This window comes from Corvus kubaryi, unplaced genomic scaffold (assembly GCF_017639235.1).
Source record: "Corvus kubaryi isolate FWS band 111438036 unplaced genomic scaffold, C.kubaryi_AGA036_p1.0 37334, whole genome shotgun sequence".
Classification (NCBI taxonomy): domain Eukaryota; kingdom Metazoa; phylum Chordata; class Aves; order Passeriformes; family Corvidae; genus Corvus; species Corvus kubaryi.
The window spans coordinates 20327216-20344883 of record NW_024581108.1 but is presented as its reverse complement, the minus strand read 5'-3'; the positions used below and the strand labels follow the sequence as shown (position 1 = coordinate 20344883).

Below are 17668 nucleotides of genomic sequence, written 5' to 3'. Positions count from 1 at the left end.
GAAAACCTATTTCAAGGTTCTCAGGAGAACTGAGCTGGAAAAAGCACCGTGTAATGGGATAAGCTATTACAATTTCAGGGCTGCAAGTGGCCAACATGATTTCTCAGTGCACACTGCCAATGAAAGCAACCCTGCAACTCAAAGGGCAGGAGAAGAGTTAGAGGCAATAATAATCCCTGTGTTCGAAAGTTAATAATTTACAACAACACTGAAATCATGCAGCTAAAAGGCAACATAGAAAAGACTAGAAAATAACACATTCCCTGTTTTTCAGAAAACTGACATCACTTTTGTGTCAAAATAGAAGGAAGTCTCAGCAAACTACCCAAATATCCAGCAGGAGATCATGAGAAAACCCGGTGTCTTTCAGTCAAACTGTGGAAGCAGGCTGTGGGAAACTTAAGACGTATCGGGGAAGAAATCCTAATTCAAAGTAAAAATTATTTTAGGCTGTATTTGCATTCTTTCAGAAACATGCAAAATGTCACTAATTACAACTGTCAATCACAGAGCAGACCAAGTCTTCAGCAATACAGCAAAGGTTTCAAAATGAACAGAGCAGGAACTTTAGTCACATTATTACTCCCTGGAGATTCTAACAATGCTGAATGCAAGCTAGGGTTATTTTCAATTCAACGTCATGTGTCAGAAACCATTTGAAACCACATCTTGTAACAAAAGTGGAAATTCTATGTTAAAGATCTCGGTCAGTAACTTAAAAAGTGATTTTCAGTGAACAAGAACCTGCAGCATGAAACATCAAAACTTCAGCAGCTTTCCCCAGTAAATCAGTGTTCACCTAAAAGGAGACATGCAGAACAGGCTCACAGGGAAGGCTGTGTTTCGGTGCTGTGGAGCAATGGGATGGCTGGGGCAGAGGGCAGTGAGGGCACGCTGGGCTCACATGGGGCAGCTTATCAGCCCATGGTGCAGGCAGAGCGAACTGGACTGAACCCCTATTTCCCAACAAAAAGTTTAGAAACAAACTGCAAATTAGAGGATTTGACTAGATCATCACCCAAGGCTTCAATATGGCCAATCCCTCCCTCTTCCCAAACTTGGTAGGACCCTGGCAGTAGCAGCAGCACAAGCTGCCCTACACTGCCTTGCCAAGCCCCAGCAGCAGCAGGGTAAAAGGCCAATTCAGTCAGTCCAGCCTGTGAGGCCGCTTTGCGGATAGCCATCCCCATCCAGCCTGCTTGCAAAAACTTCCCTCTAAGGGGGTTATCCTTTATCTCCCAGAAATTTCAAGCTCATTGGCAGGTGGTGAGGCAAAGGCAACAAGATGGGCTCCTGCAGCTTCGGAGCATGCTGGTCCAGCTGACCTCAGGCATCAGGTTGGGAAAGCAAAGGAACGGGAAGCCTTCATCTGTCAGCAGCAGAAAAGCCAGAGATTAGTAAAAGCTTTTCAGCAAACTTCACTCTTGGTGTGCAAAGGTCTGGCATCCTGCTGACATCTGCCGAGATTTTAAGTCTTCACTTACCTATGTCAGGCAATAATTTGCATTGCTTGGAAATTTCCAGCTTCGCACACGGTCTCAAAATGAAAACTGCTGTTCTCAAAATGTTGTTTGCGCCACACTTCCCAATGTCTGTAGAGAGCTGATCTCACAGCACTGGCTCTTCTTTGTCAGCTAAGTTGCATTAGACAGAATCTAAAAATACATTAAATACTTTCTAATATTACTTTTTGACATAAGCAGTTACTATAGCTGCAACAAGGATGTTGCAAGGAAGTGCATGAGGTTGTGTAACTCCTTTTATTCAGCTGGGATATGTGCACTGAAAGGTCAAAAGGCCTTGAAATAGGATTTTTTGTTTCAATGTTTGCCTTGGAATTCATACTTTAACAAAAATACCAAAAACAACTTCAAGAACTCAAGTGAGCAGTTAATCTCCCTTTACGTCAAGGAGGCAACTAATTTAGCTTAGCTACAAAAATCTACCTGCAATGCAAAATTCAAGGAGATGCTGCCTAGTATTTGAGAATCTGACAGATAACAGTTGTCAAAAAAAGCAGCATCTAAGCAAGCTGAGGGTCTGTTGCTTAGTGAGAGGGAGTTTAATAGCACAGAGAACCCACCAAATACTATGTGTTTATCATGCAGAAGTAGCTTTTTATACCAATTGCAGAGATGTAGTTGTCTCAAGAAACATCCAGTTTGGTGTTCATTAATTTACACACAGAGGAGACAGAGCAGTATTCCTGAAATAAAGGCAAACCAAGGTCCTGGAAGATGTACAAGTCTGTTTTTTCTTGTCCAGTAACAGTGGTGGATGTGAAATGAAAACCCCAATAACCCCACTCTAGATACCAACCCAAGCTTCCATCCAAACATACCAAGACAACCAATTTTAAAATTAGTCTCTTTGCTTGCTCTGCTTGCTACTCAAATCCTTGATTGAAACTGCAGCCCTCATGTTTCTGAATAAATCCATTAAGTTCTTCAGTGCCTGCAGACTGGTCTTTAAAAGGGGCGATAATAAATTATTTAACAGGAAAGCTGGTAAAGGTGAACAACCATTCCCTGCACTTGGGCTGTCACTTCTGTGAAGTGGCTATGGCTGTTGTTGTGATGTGCTTCTGTTCTGCACCACTTCATTTGCTCAAATACAAAACAGGGATCATTTAATTAGTGAAATCTGGATCCCCAGAATAAAGACTGCTCACTTTGTTGAACAAACCAGTACTGCCTTTGAATAACAACAGCAGACTGATCTTAAGTGCTAGTGGAAGAATTCACTCACTCACCTTCACCTAAGGGGCAGTTTGCTCAGCTCTCTGTAAATTCCTACCATCCAGAGCAGCATGGGTTCTGATTCCAGGCAATCTCAGGAAGATCCTTCTGGACATGAATTAGTCTCTTACATAAGTACAGCTTTACTGTGCTTTTAGGGCTTCCTCAGTTCCTTCCTGCTAACAGGAATACACTGGTCAATCAACACACCGCTCAGTAATTAAATCAGCTGTAAGACCTCCAGTGCTCATTTTGTACACACCAAATCCAAAATATTATTTGTGAAAATCCTGGCAGAAGGGAGCTCATAGCAATTCCTAGTTCCCATGGTAAGTTGACAAATATGAGCAAGTTATCAACATATTTCCGCAGCAGCTCTAAATTCATCCTTATCATTCCTGCGCACTCTTCAAATATTGCTACATAACAAAAGCTAAAAATATTCAAGGTTTGTATTGTGCATTAAATGTCCTTTTTATATTAACTCCTTCCACCCTACAAACACTCTCAGCTGTAAACTCACTTTGTTTTTGGGCTCTGCATGGGAAATCCATGCACCCAGCCCCAAGTCTCCAGCACCACTGCCTGTGCTGTAACCTCTGCATCCATCACACACAAGCATTTCTTTTTCATAGAGAAAACTATGAAACTATTGCAAGTTTTTACAGACTTCTCTCCTGCCTCAGAGAAGCCAGCCAGACCCTGGGTCCCACCCATAAACTAGGGAACTACACAAATGCACCAGCAGCCAGGGCAGGAAGATCAGTGTTTGCTGTCTCACACATTTGCAGACTCCTTGGTTTTCACTGATCGAGCTTTGACTCCCCCTCACATACAGCCCAGGAGATGTTTCAATTTCCTTTCTGCTCCATCTTCCTACTTTCCAATCACTTATTCAAGTTATTTAACATGTCAATATCATTACCAGTATCTTTAATATGCCAGCAGAGTTTAGTAGTGAGCAAGTAAGCACAAGGGCTTCAGAAGTATGGTGGTTATCGTGCTTCAAGCCAAGCAAAGAACAACTTAATGTTCACCTTTATGTGGGGAGTTTTTACTTACCAACGCTCCCCAAAACTATTTTTAGTAACCTGGCATTTCCATCACCACATACAAACACTGTTTGTGTTACACCATGAATAAATACAAAAGAAAAAAGAGCTCTTCCCACAACAGCCTCGATGGGCTACTTTTAATTAAAATCAGTTTAATGATTGATAAGCTCTAGTATTTCCAGCAGCAAATCATAAGTGGTTGACTGTTTCCAGAGACAGTGAAAAAACTGAAGATAATGTAACTACGTAAGCTAGCATAGTTAGTTGGTTTACTGGTTATCAACATAGGAAAAATTTGAGGGTTTAACATGTAAATTCAAGAGCAAAAACGAAATCAGTATTTTGTAGGAATCGAAGTTCAGCTATATAAACTTACAGCATCATTGTTTCCAAGGCTTACTTTTAGTCTCTCACAAAATTACTTTTGCCGTACTTCCTACATCAGAAGGAACAAGCAGGAATTTTCAGTATCTGGTTAGTATTCAGGAAGGGAGTGTCCCATGTATCAACTCAGTAGAGTTGCTAAATGGAAAGGTTCTTCACTTGTACCTCTTAAGCAAACAGAGGAACACTGCAAATACCTGTTGCCTCGTGTCCTTCCTTTGCTCCCTGGGCTCACAGAGGGAGCAGAAGGCAATTCCACATGCCTGAGCACACACTTGTGGAGACATCTCCTTCTTATAAACAGAACAAATCATCTACAGCTGATCAGCCATACCACAAATGAAAGTTTCATTCAACACCACAGAGAAAATAGGAGTGAGTATAGGGAGTGTGAAATCCTAGAGCTCTAATGGGACCCTCCCTAGCCCTACATGTCTTCCTTGGTCACTGCCACCAAGAATGCAGTGCTGTCTCAAACAGCTGCAGCATCCACCTGCCTTCCTCAGCCAGTGCTGGTGGGAGGAGCAGACAACACACAGGAGGGAGCATTTCCTCTTTTGTACTGTTATTTTATTTTGTAGTAAGATCCATGTAGTATATAAAATATAACAGGAAAAACTGAACGAAGCCTAGAAAATGAACCGAGGAGTTCAGCTGACGAACCACTACAGCTCTACTTCTGTGGGTTCACGAAGTCTCCAGAACTCATGGACTGTTTGCTTGTACTATTACAGTTCTCTAGCTGTATGAGAATGTATGAGCCTACACCAAAAGCTGATATGTTCCAATTAAGCCATAGTTAAGTGACAGATGTAGAGAAAAAAAACAAAGTGGCTTTTGTAAGCCACAGCTGCCCTTGACAGAAGTTACAATGATGTCTAACTATACTGTAACGCACATTACACCAAGAACCTTGAAAGAGCCTCTGAGAAAACAGCTTCACATTAAGCATTTTAGAGAAAGGTCATAAATACTGCACTGTACCAACAGTACCTCCCAATGTCCTCCTTATGCCTGAGGAGCATTTGCGTTTTGTAAGAAGCTACTACAGATGACACCAAACCTAGAGGTAGGTTATAGGCCAAGGTAAGTTATAGGCAAAAAAAAAAAAAAAAAATCCCTTTAGAGCTAGTCACTGCACAGGCTGCCCAGCAGGCAGCAGGGCAAAGCATCAACAACTCTTTTCTCCCACCCTAAACATTGCTCACACAGTGCATTTAGCTCCTAGGGCCCTAAGAATGAGAGTGGATCATCAGCTGCTAGCAAATGCAGTCATGCCAAGAGAACAGCTTGAAGTTATTCAAGCAAAAACCTGTTACTGTGCAAAACTGATGCACTGGACTGTTACCAACCAGACCTCCAAGCTTAGGAAGTGATCTGACAGTAGAGAACCAACGTGTTTTTCTTTTGACTGGGAAGTATTTTAGTAACCAACAGGAGAACATACTGCTACGTCTACATGGAAGGAGCCAAATACCAGCTTGTATCAAAACCTTAGAGACCAAAAAAAAAAAAGAAAGTTTAAAAAAAAGCACACTTTGATGAGACCAAATTTTTAAAATGTTACTGCACCAAACAAGCCGCTAAAACAGCTCATCTCCCCTAAAACCTGGGATGAACACAATGTTGATGACAAATATGCGTACATTGAGAAACACACCTGCAAGTACAATAGGTAACAGCAAATTAACCCCAAGTTTTAATGGTGTAATGTCTTCAGGTCACAAAATGTGGACAAAACGTTAATCTTAACTCCCTTCTGTGCACTGTTTGGTGATAATCAAAGTAACGATGCTGAAGATTCATTTTATTTCTACTTCCAAAGGAAAAGGGTAAATGGTTAAATATGTGTTCTCCAATTTGTTCTCCACTATACGTACACCCACACACATACACACACCCCTCAAACTGCACTGACATTTCTTTTTGACCAAAAGAGTAGATCCTGGGAGTAAGTGCAAAATGCAAAATCAACTGACAGAAAATGCTGAACAAACAGCATCATAAAAATACAAAATATTTATATTACTGAACTATTAACAGATGATGTTCTCTGTTTCTTTAAAACTTTGGAACCACATAGCTGATTTCTTAAATCTAGTCCATGCCAGCTTCCAGAACTATTAATGTTTTAGTTAGCTTCATTCTTTGATGCTTCATCAAAATTTTCTACGAGATCTGAAAAAGATGAAGATATTTAATACAGTAATGCCCAGTAAGATTACCTTTGTAAGTTTAATGAAAATGCATATAATTACAGGAAAGGTTAAGTAGTACTTAATTACACTTAGGGAAACCAATTCTTTATGGGCAAATTTCAAAGGGCTTTAGAAAATACTGTTTGTTTAAACATACACAAAGAACTAGAAATGCAGAAACACTCCAAGAGTGAAAATCCTAACATTAAGTGATTAAGAGCTGATTTTCAGAAGTGCTCTACTAGCTGCAGTTGAGTTTTGAGCATCAGCATTCTTTAAAGAATGCCTGACGTTTTAGAGAATTTAATTTTATGCAAGGTCACAAAGAAACAGACCAGTGCCAAGGCACGAGGAATTCAATCTCTGGTCATACATGTTGTTTTAGCTAACACACCATTCTGATGGATACAGTAGAATGTGGTGATTGATAAAATAGTTATTCATTGATTAAATTAAGAACTTCCCATATTTACTTTCAGAGACTGACATAAGCCTTTTTTCTTCTACTACAGAAATAGAAATTCCCACTCCAGACCCTGATATAAAAACAACCTGATAACTATGCCAATTATGTCATTTTGCAGTCCTAAACCCCTGTTTGGATATTTAGATACCTGGTTCAACCTCACTGAAAATATTTTAACCTAGTTTCACTCAATAATTAAGGTATTTGCACAAGGTAATCCCTTTTTCAAAAGCTGGAATCCCAAGTCATGTTTTAATGCTGTCCTATATAAGAAGCCTCCCTTAGCAACCAAGGAGTATAATCACATCAAAAGCTACATATTTAAATGAATAAATCAAAATATTTACATATTAAGTGGACATAAAAGTGTGTATGTATCTACCTGGGACATCATCATCTTCTTCATCGATATCTTCCGATTTTGGTGCTTTACTATCCAACACTAAAAAAAAGAAATTTGGTGCTGAGTTCTCATGATACAGAATTAGGAACACTCACACAGCAAAATAAAAACCATACACATGAAGAAAGCAAGCATTTCCCCAATCCCCAACAGTGACAAACATACAAATGACCAGGTATTGGGAGTTAACAGCATGACCAAAAGGTTTCCTTGGGGACATTCTCACAGCAAAGTGTTAGTAGAGCCATTTTCAGATGCTACGGGGTATTCACACAGAGCTTGCAAAAGATCAGATGATAAAGAAAAGCCCCAGCATGACTTAATCTTCTAAGTGAAGTCACATGTTTGAATACAACAACAATGTGGTACCCATCAGTGACCAACATATCGCATGATTCAAATACCAAGGGGCTACAACTGTAGGAAAAATATTTCCAGATCAACTGTCCTGCATCAAACCTCATCTCTCTCAGTCCCAAGTAACCTAGAGAAATGCAAGAACTAAAAAAATAGAAGTACTTTTTCTCATTGGTCTGACTTCCTGTACTACCTAAAGAAAGCACAGCATCTACTGGGACCGAGGTTGCATCAAAAGAGATATGCTAATGATGATCTCTCTAAATTTTAAAAGGTATTTTACACATTACTAAAGAAGAAAAACTAACCCTTTACTTTCACTCAAACTCTGAACATGATTGTGGAAGACATTCAAATTGATTTAAAAGAACAACTCTTTGTTGAAAACATTAGCACAGGTGATGTATGTTCCATTCCACACACAGACGACTACACATCCAACTACAGTCATCTGAATGGCTGTAACAATCTAACCTGGAACTGTACCTGATCTTCACTTTTTAACTAAAATTACAGTATTAGTTATACTGCCTACACCCCTCTAGCCATGCTCCCATGGTTTTAAAATTAATAGAAAATAAAGAATCACATGCATAACTGTGATTTGGCTTTTTTATTTTTCCACTAAAACTTTGATTTTTAATTAGTTTTTTAAAGTCTTGACTGAATTCCAAAGCAAATTGTAGAGCAGAACATATTTCTTCTTCTATAACTCCAATACAAATATGTTTTTAATGAACAAAGAAAACAGAACAGATTCCCTGACAAAAAGAACTGGTTGAGTTTTTCCAAGTAAAAACATGAACTTGCTTTCCCCTAAGCATTCTGCCACACACAGCTGTACACCTGCAATCACAGCATGCCAGACGTATCTATTTCTTTTAAATCAGGGCCTGCCTATATAATCTTGAATCAACAAAGATTAAAAAAAATTCTTCCCCCACCCTCTACTTCCACAACAGTGGCAAATGAGTGAAAGCACACACATTCCTGATTACTTTTTAAGTCACATGCTGTTGTTAAATTTGGGTTAAAACTTTTAGTACTTCATATGTCCTTTAAGTCAGCTATGAAAGATGCCAAAAAGACCTACCTTGTCTTGGGAATTGTTCAGCTAACTTCCTGAGACTTGTTAAGCTGTCAGCACCAAGCTGGCTTAAGATGCCTGGAAGCATTTCTGTGATCGGTTTAGCCTCTGCATGACCAGTAATTGCAAAAGTGTTGGCAGAGAGGGAAGCTTGAACCTTGGGGTTGTTGAAGTGAATAACTGTTCCATCGTCTTTTATCATATTCACCTGTTTAAATATATAAATAACATTTACCAAAGTATTGCAGCATCTTGTTACACAAGCATAATAACAAAAATCTAGATTTGAAATATTAAAAACTACAGAACTAGCACTCCTCCTAAAGGATAATATAACCACGATAAAAGCACCTAGAACTAACACCATCTAAATTCAAAGCTCCAACAGCAAAGCATTACCACATCAGGTTAAGCCACTGCCTTTCACAGGTACCTGTGTCACCTACCAAGAAAACATTCCTGCTTCTGCCCATCTGGCAAAGGCACAGGACTCACACTGGCTCAAGGCAGGGATGCACACGCAGCACTGGGATTTTATGGACCAACTGCTCTAGAACAGACTTCCAATACCTTCCCAATAATTCCATGACAGCTCTTTACAACTAAGGACATCACACAGTGATCCTGCTCTCTTCCTCTTCCCTAGCCTTCTGAATCACCAAGAATTATAATTTACAGCCTGCTTTGCTCCTTCTGTCAGAGTTCACACTGGCATATTTGTATAGGTCTATGTTATGCTTTTTTAACTTAAAGGAAGACAGAATGGAAAGCTGAAAAGCTTTTTTTCTTCTGGGCATGGCTAATCTATTATGTGAAAAATAATTCTGTCTGACCATAGGAAGAGCGTTCTACCCATCCGACACAACAGTGGTATTAAACTTATGCGAAAAAAATAATAAGCAATGTTTTTAAGTTACAGGGAGAAAAGAGGAATTCAGAACTAAAGACGAGATCTAAAATACAAAAACATCTGAGTTCTCAATCCTCACACAGCAGCAGAGTTCCAAATATGTTTTGAACAGGAAATCCAGGTGTGTTGCTTTCCTGCAAAACTAAGCAATGTCCTGTCCTTTGCCCACAGGGAAATGGTAAAGGCTTCAACCACAGTCATCCTGTTACTTAAAAGCCCCTTTTAAAATGACACAAAGGCATTACTCATGTTTGACTCAACATTACTCTTCTATCTGCACGAAGCTTACCAAGGTCAACTTGCGTTCACTTGAATAAAACATTCGGCAATTACGTCTCTTGCTATCAAGGTAGAAACACTTTGCATCATCTTCCTACACATTGAGATATTTAAAATCCCTAATAACTGTGTCTGAATAAAGATCCTGTGCTCTGTACAGAAAAAAGACCTGAACATACACTAAGAGGAACAATGTCCTTCTTTAGTTCATATAGCTCAGCATATTTGTATTAAGCTTAAGAAAACAAACAAACTGAAGTGTTTCTGTAACAGAGGTCTGAAAACTTACAGGCAAACCACACTGAATCTGCATTTGCCTTTGGAAGGGAGGAACGCACTTAGTGACTTCTGCACGCACCTTGCAATCCTGCTTCAATTAATTAATCACAGATTAAATATTGTACTTCTTTAACTAAGTAGTACAAGTACTACAGCAACACTGAGTTCATGATGGAAGAACATCCTCCTCCTCCCATGTGTGAGTGTCACTCTCTACACTGTTATGGAAAACATGTTTTATTAAAACATGTAAATTAGAGGTATTCAAAGAATATCTGAAACCTTCACATTCCCACTTACATTAACACAGAAGCTGCTTCTGTAGAGTCTCTGCAGTGTTTTAAAAAACATCTTCTGTAACTACTGCAAACAATTCCAGCAATTTTTGTGTAGTAAAAGGTCCTAATTTTGGTAATACAGACTCAAGTTCCTACTCAAGGTGTTCCCAAACTTTCCTTTGTATTCTGCACCACACCTGCTCTAGATGGTCCTGCACAGTACACGTACCTTTCCTGCTTTTCACGTTCATAAAAGTCAAGAACAAAGAGAAGTTTTGTTCTGCAATGAATGCAAGACACACACAGTGCACAGAGTTTATTACCTCCACCACACACTACCTGGCAACAGAACCTTCAATTTTCCTTCTCCAGGTACGTACAGATTCGTGTCAATGAGACAACAATAAACCAAACAACTTTACCTCTCAATAATCAGATCTCTATGGTTTTGCGTGGAAGACAAAACTGTTGTCAAAACCAAAAGCAAACCCCACCACACCACCACCAAAACGACAGTGAATTTAATTTCAAACAGGAAACACTTATTTTTTCACTATACCTCTTCAATGCCAGCAATGTTATTTACTGCCAGTTTTTTGAGGGAACTCTGAAGTTTTTTGTCATCAGCTGTAGCTGTTCTGTGCACCACCTTCTTCTTTCTGCGAGCTGTTCCCTGGGAAAGAATCAAGAGACAACAGTCAGCTCTACTCAAGATCTCTCAACACTAATTGCAAAAGTCATACCACCGTCTGAGCAACATCTTTCAACTTATGAGACATTTCTGTAGACAAAAACGCTTCTCAACTTATTTCCCTTTTCCTACAGCTTTGGCCATCATTCCCAATTTTAAGTTTTTTCCTTAAGCATAAAAGACCAAAGAAACACCAAACAACAGCATATTTTCCCTTGCACTAAACCAGACTACAAAAATACTACTTAATATCAAGCAATACATAACAAAGTTTCCCCAAGATATTGTTTCCAAAACGAAGCACAAATACAGTGATTTAAAAGGTTACACTTTGGCAAGCAAATCATTAACATTTTCAAAGTGTTCCACAGACAGCAGTTTTGGAAGTCCTAATTTGCAAACTTTGGTACAATCATCCCTACGGCAGGGGATGAGCACCCATACTGAACAAAGTACATGCCTTTTTATTGGTCTTATTAACTACCCACTGGCTCAGAGAAAATAAACAGCTCAGAGCAGAGCCAGTGACTGGAGTGGGCACGAAGGAAGAAAATCCCCAATAGGGAGGCCAGAAAGGCAGAACTGGAACACCCAACAGGTGAGCTTAGCTGGAGCTTTCACAGGTCACAACAAGTCATTGAATTAAAACAATGGTTGCACACTGGAAACTGCTCATCCAGCAGTTGTGAACTGAAACAAATTTGCATTTCAGGTAGCTGCACTATGGGCCAGATCACACAAAACCTGTAATGGTCAAGCCTCAGAATAATTTTCTTCTTCCCTTTCTATGAACTTCAGCCTATGTTTTCAAAAGTGTCTCTGGTGGTTTTCTTACCTTTCCTCCTATTCGGACCTGCGCTTGAAGCTTGGCCAGTTTTTCTTGGTTCATCGTGCTACGTCTACAGAGCAAGAAAAAGTTCAAATTAACCATCAAAACAGTAACAAAAAAAAAAGGCACAGTCCATTTTAAGAGTACTCTTACAATTGCAGTGGGTTTTTTAGACTTCTAGAACATTACTCAAAACAGTGTGTCAAACAAACACACATAAACAGAGCTTTAAAGTCACACCACCTAAACAATCCACAGCAGTCCTGCAGTAGGAAGGACCCGCATTTAGCTGAAGTGTCTGTGCCACAATGAGGCAACTCAACAGGACATTTCATTCTGCATCACGCCGAGGTACTCATTTTCAGGACGCCAGTTTACTGATGGAAGTATTTAACTGAATTACTGACTCCAACCAGACCCAAACTAGTACATACACCACAACTGGTCTGGGAAAACACCCTTATCTTTACGAGGGCTCAGGGGTAGATTAATCACTAAACTACCTGGAATAGTATTCATATAATGAATCTATGATACTTAAACTAATGAGCGAGATCCAAACTCTGTGAAGTTCATGTATGGACGTATTTGCTATATGAACGTCTAGTAGCTCTTCATCCAATACAGCGACTGGGAAGTTAGTCCAGTGCTTCTCCCACGGGTCAGGTGGGACCTTTAAAGGCTGAAAGCCCTGAAAACCCATAATGGGTGAAAAAACGCCTCAAACCTTCCAGCAAAAGGAATGCGTTTCGCTGCTCTGCCCCAGCAATTCATCAGTGATCCCCGGAACGATGGGGAAGTCTCCGCATGTGCTTTGTGCCGGGAACGACGGGGAGGGGAAGAGCAGGAGCGAGGGAGGGATCGGAGCACGAAGGGACCCCGCGGGGCGGCGGGAGAAGAGGCTCAGGGTGGCTCGCTGGCCATCCCCAGAGCACGGGGAGCGGGAGGGCAACACGGCTCATCCCTCAGGAGCCCGTGTAACCGCGAGCCCAGGGGAGAGCCGCGGCCCCGTGAGCCAGGGCAGCCCCCGCACAAGGGAGTCACTCCCTCGGCCTCTCCTCGGGGAACGGCCCAGCGCGGCGCAAGGGGACAGGACCAAGCTGCCGCGGCGCCCCGCCCGCCTCAGGTCGGCGGGGACGCGGCAATACCAGGATACGGAGACACCGGGACACGGGAACAGCGAGCCCCCTCACCTGAGCGCGGCGGAGCCCCCGCTACCAACACGCGGCGAGAACAAGATGGCGACCGAAGAAGGAAAGAGGGGCGCACAGAGAAAGGAAGCGTCGCACCACGTGAGGGCACCGACCCGCCCGCGGATTGGCGGATCCTCCCACTCGTATTTACATACGGGCAGGGCTGGGCACGCAAGGCGTCCTGGGATTTGTAGTCTCCAGGGAGCAGCAGTCACCGGTGCCCCGGGGCAGGGAGTGATGCCCGGTGACTCAAACCCGGGACGCGGCGCTTCCAAACTCGTCACCACTCGCTCTGTCCCCCTCAGCAAAACCTCCCTCACACACTGTGCTTCTGGTCGGTTTTGCCTTTCCGACAGCAGGGCAACTACGGAGAGCAGCGCGACAAAGGGTTTATTTGGGAAGGACAAAATAAATCAGGAACCACCCCCCTCCACCGCTGCCTGCTCCCGTCGGGATAACGCTGGGGTTTGCCCAGAGGGAGTGACCAGGGCTCTGGGGCCCCGATGCGATGACCCCTGCCCTGGGGTTCCCGGCTCCCTGTACGGAGCCAAACTCGTCCTGAGCCCCCCCGCACCCTTCCCGCCAGGTGCCTCCACGGGCCGAGCCGTGAGGGCGGCGCACCGCCCACATCCGCCACACATCACTTCCTGGGCTTTAAAAAACGGGAAAAAAAAAAAAAAAGAGGAAAAAAAGAAAAATCCAGCTAAGCGGGTCCTGTCCTGTCTGGAGGTTCGGGGCCGTACCCGGGTGCTGCCGCTGCCCGCGCCGACACCATGAAGGCTCAGCCCGCGGTAGCCTCCGTCTTCTGCCTGTGCCTGGTGCTGGCGGCCTGCGCCGCCTCCGCCGCGGGAGGGCTCGGAAAGGGTCAGACAAACGCTTTCTTCGGGCTTTCCCCAACTTCAGTCCCCACTCGGGGCGGGTCCGATCCCCTTAGCCCGCGGGGGCCGCCGGGCGGGAGCAGAGAGCGCAGCTTCGGGGTCTGGAGGTGCGGGGGGCGCTCTGCGGGGTCTCCGCCGTCGTAGTTCGGTTCTGGCTGAACCCCTCGTCACCGCGGAGCCCTGGGGGAGCAGCCCCTCGGTGCCCCCCGTGCCGAGTGCCCCGTCCCTGCCCAGCCTCCGCCGGGCTCCTGGCAGGCGATGAATGGCCCTTCCCTCCGCCCTCGGCTTCCCTTGCCCTTCGTGACCGCTCCTCACCTCGCTCTTGGCTTGCCCAGGCTCCTTGTCTAATTACCGTGTCTAATGGCCCAGTTCACCCGGGGCCTGAGCTTCACCCCAGGTGGTGGCTTTGCCGTAGAGGTAAATCTCCTCAGGGCTGGTTGTAACCAATTTGATCAATTGACAGCAAAGCTGTGGTGTGGATCCCAGCCAGCCATTCACCCTTTAATTCCCTAGATGACTTTCATTCAAAAGAAACACTCTGTAATGTGTTGGGCAATGCTTTTAAAAACGTACCGAAGCTCGCCACAAAGTGGGGTTTGTTTTAAATATAGAAAAGCTTTTGAAAAGTGTTTCCCAGCTAGAACAATAGAAAGTTTTCCCTGTTTTAACATTTTGGCCTGAAATAGCTGACGTGTCATTATTCTGGGTAAACGTGACTTCTGCTAATCCAGCTGGTTTTTGCTCTGGGACGTTGAGCTGGTACAAATGTAGCCCTGTGTCCGAGACTGCCTCAGCAGCTGCTGTGTGGGTGTGAGGGGACATGGACGAGGCATCCCCACCCCACCGCGAGCTCATCTGTTTGATGTGTTGCATCACGTATGTTCCCAGTTGCTCATATCAGCAGAGAAGATCAGGTAACACAAACACTGTGCCACTGTCCACACCTCCCAGATGCTGAACTGAGGTGCCCCGAGGACTTGGCTGACGCTGTTTTAGGCTTTCTCCAGCTTCTTTGCCATAGTCGTCTACTGGAGACAATGTCCACTTTCCCCTGTGTCAGCACTGGGCAGTCTGTGCCTCCTGATCTCTGTGTAGCTCCTGAGATCTGCTCCCCTCAGCACCCTGAGCACGGTGGGTTGCTGACTAATCCAAACCCTTAGGGATGGGAAGGGGCAAGCGGAGGTTCATGTTTGGCCATCCGGCACCATAATTGTTAATTACTGGAGCCAAGGTGTTCCAAGAGAGTTCCTCTTTGTACAGCTCCTGGATCCCCTTCATCGCAGCTCTCCAGGTGGCTTTTGGCCACGTGCTGTGTTGGCTACCAAAAAAACCCAGCCCTGGCAGTCGCTGCTTTGCAGCTGTTAAACATACACTAACTCACTCTTAAATCAATTGACATAACAAGGCTTGTTATCTGTATGCCAGCTAAAATATTTCCTGCATTGTTCAGTCACTGTAACACTCAGAAATCTGTGCAATAGTGTTCTTTCTTGCTCTTCAATGATATTATCATCAGCAGGAGTACTCAGCATAATAGCTTTAGAGAAATTAATGATCATATGTTGGCCTAGGAGTTTTTAAGTTTCAGTTTAGTTTGCCTTTGGTGGGATTTAGGAAGCCAAATGCTGACATGTTTAATTTGTCACTCATCAGATAATAAATGTTCACAGATTGAAAAAGAATGGAGAATAATCAGAAGGCACTTCAATTTTAATATCTGTTTGGGGGATTTTAGTGTCATTTACGTACATATATAGAAATATTCATGAGCATGGTATGTTTTTGTTAATTAATTTCAATGGGATTCCTCATACGACTGTGTGGGCTGTATTTGCAGAAGTCTTTCCAGAAGTGGGGCTATAGTTGGCTTTTAAAGAATATAAAATGAGTTGAAAACACTCTTGAGGGTTGGGCTGTTTTCCTCTGTTAGCTGACGTGTTAAATTAAGCAGCATTTATAAACCCTTCTCTCTGGCAGGTTTTGGAGATCATATTCATTGGAGAACACTAGAAGATGGGAAGAAAGAGGCAGCAGCCAGGTATGTTTGCTAGTTTTAAATACAGAAATGTGTCTCCAGAAGCATTCACAAAGGTTCTATTTCAGCCCTAAATTTAACCACAGAAAAGAGTCTCTATTAACAAAAATGAGGGTGGTTTAGGAGACTCTTCAGATCCCTACAGCTTATTGGAGAGAAAATACAGAATTTTGTTGACTTTGCCAAGGCACCACCTAGGTTTAATCACTGCAGTCTAATTAAATGATTGAAGCCCTAGCATGCCTTTGAAACAAGGAAATAATTATTACAGTAAAGAAAGATACAGTTCTCAAGCACAGAAATGCATATATAAGTGGTGCTCAATCCCCTTGAACTCAGCAGTGCTAAGAGCTTCCCTAAAATTCCCTGTGCCTGTATAGATGAGGCCTCAGCATGAGGTATTTTTCCATCTGCAGAAAAAATCTGGAAGTTTCAAACTGTAGTGAACTGACAGAACCTGATTTGGGTTAAGCTTAAAATCTAAAAAGAACACTGAAAAGGTGAAAAAATGACATTTTTTCTTTTTCTCAGTTTCTTGTGCTTCTTGTTAAAATGCAAGAAGGAGAATGGCATGCTTATAAATTCTACTTGTATTTTAACTTTATAACCTAGATCTGACAATGCTGACATGAGTAGAAATTCCTCATACCTTCCAGGTTTTCTGTTTAATTTAGTTCTGCTCTCAAACTGATCCATCTGGCAAGTTCTACACTCTAGTGCAGAGATTGAATTAACCCAGATGGTACACTTCAGAAGTCTTACAAGTTTTTGTAACTTGCTATTTTAGAATTTTTGGAAAGGAAAAAAAAAAGTACATTATTTCAGTATCTACAGTTGTAATTGTAGCATTGCTTTGCAGTGCAGCAGAGAAAGCTTTAAAATGAGACAGAGGAGGGTGGGAAGGATGGCAAGGTCTGAGCTCTCAGGTTTAGGCATGATGAGCATTCCTGCTCAAAAAGACACTACAGCAAGGGATGGAAAGGATGTGAGCTACACTCTCCTTTCTTTGCTGGTGCACAGATCTGCTTGCTGATTTGAGCTGGGCAGCATTTGAGTGATATTAAATTGAAGGATTAGAAGAAACTACTAATAGCAAAGAAAATATAAACCTAGAAAGTACTTTTCCCCCCCTAAATCTGACCATAAATCAGGAGATGAAAAATTACACGAAATTATCTGGGATGCATCTGAGATGCACCAGAGCCGGTGGTCTAGGAAGTTTCAAGCCTTCGATTTCAATTCTGTAAACTGCACAATGTCGGAGGATGCTGGGGACTTTGCGGTTTTGAGTTCCCTGCGGGCGAGGGCGGGGTCCCGGCGTTCCAACAACTGCTGCGATGGCGTTTTTGAGCCGGTGGCTTCGCAGGACGCTGTCGCGGTGCCAGAGCCGTGCTGGGGCGAGGCGATTCCCCGCACCTGTGGGGAGAAGGAGCGCGCCGAGGGCCGCACGGGGGCGGCCGCGCGGGGCCTGTCCCGGGCGCTGCGCGGGGCCGGGGCGGGCTCTGGGCGTGTGTGACCGGCGGAAGCAGTCGCGCCGCGTCCGGGGCGGGCGCCGCTGGCGGGGCGATGCCGCTGGTGGTGCTGTGCGGGCGGCCGGGCAGCGGCAAG

The 17668-nt window shown here is 43.3% G+C and overlaps 2 protein-coding genes across 2 annotated transcripts in view; one reads left to right on the top strand and one right to left on the bottom strand.

Annotated features, from left to right (window-relative positions):
• Positions 1-3900: 3900 nt before the first annotated feature.
• On the bottom strand, positions 3901-13253 carry BTF3L4 (basic transcription factor 3 like 4). Its single transcript, XM_042030691.1, has 6 exons — positions 13148-13253; positions 11961-12024; positions 10994-11107; positions 8695-8896; positions 7224-7283; positions 3901-6355 (listed from the first exon to the last, which is right to left on the bottom strand). The coding sequence occupies exons 2-6, from the start codon at positions 12012-12014 to the stop codon at positions 6309-6311; spliced, it is 477 nt and encodes a 158-aa protein (XP_041886625.1). The 5' UTR covers positions 12015-12024; positions 13148-13253; the 3' UTR covers positions 3901-6308.
• Positions 13254-13814: 561 nt separating this feature from the next.
• TXNDC12 (thioredoxin domain containing 12) overlaps positions 13815-17668 on the top strand; it is a 10138-nt gene continuing 6284 nt past the window's right edge. The window contains exons 1-2 of the mRNA XM_042030689.1: positions 13815-14011; positions 16003-16063. Of these exons, the coding sequence (XP_041886623.1) occupies positions 13921-14011; positions 16003-16063 (152 nt within the window). The 5' untranslated portion in view covers positions 13815-13920. The remainder of the gene's footprint in view (positions 14012-16002; positions 16064-17668) is intronic.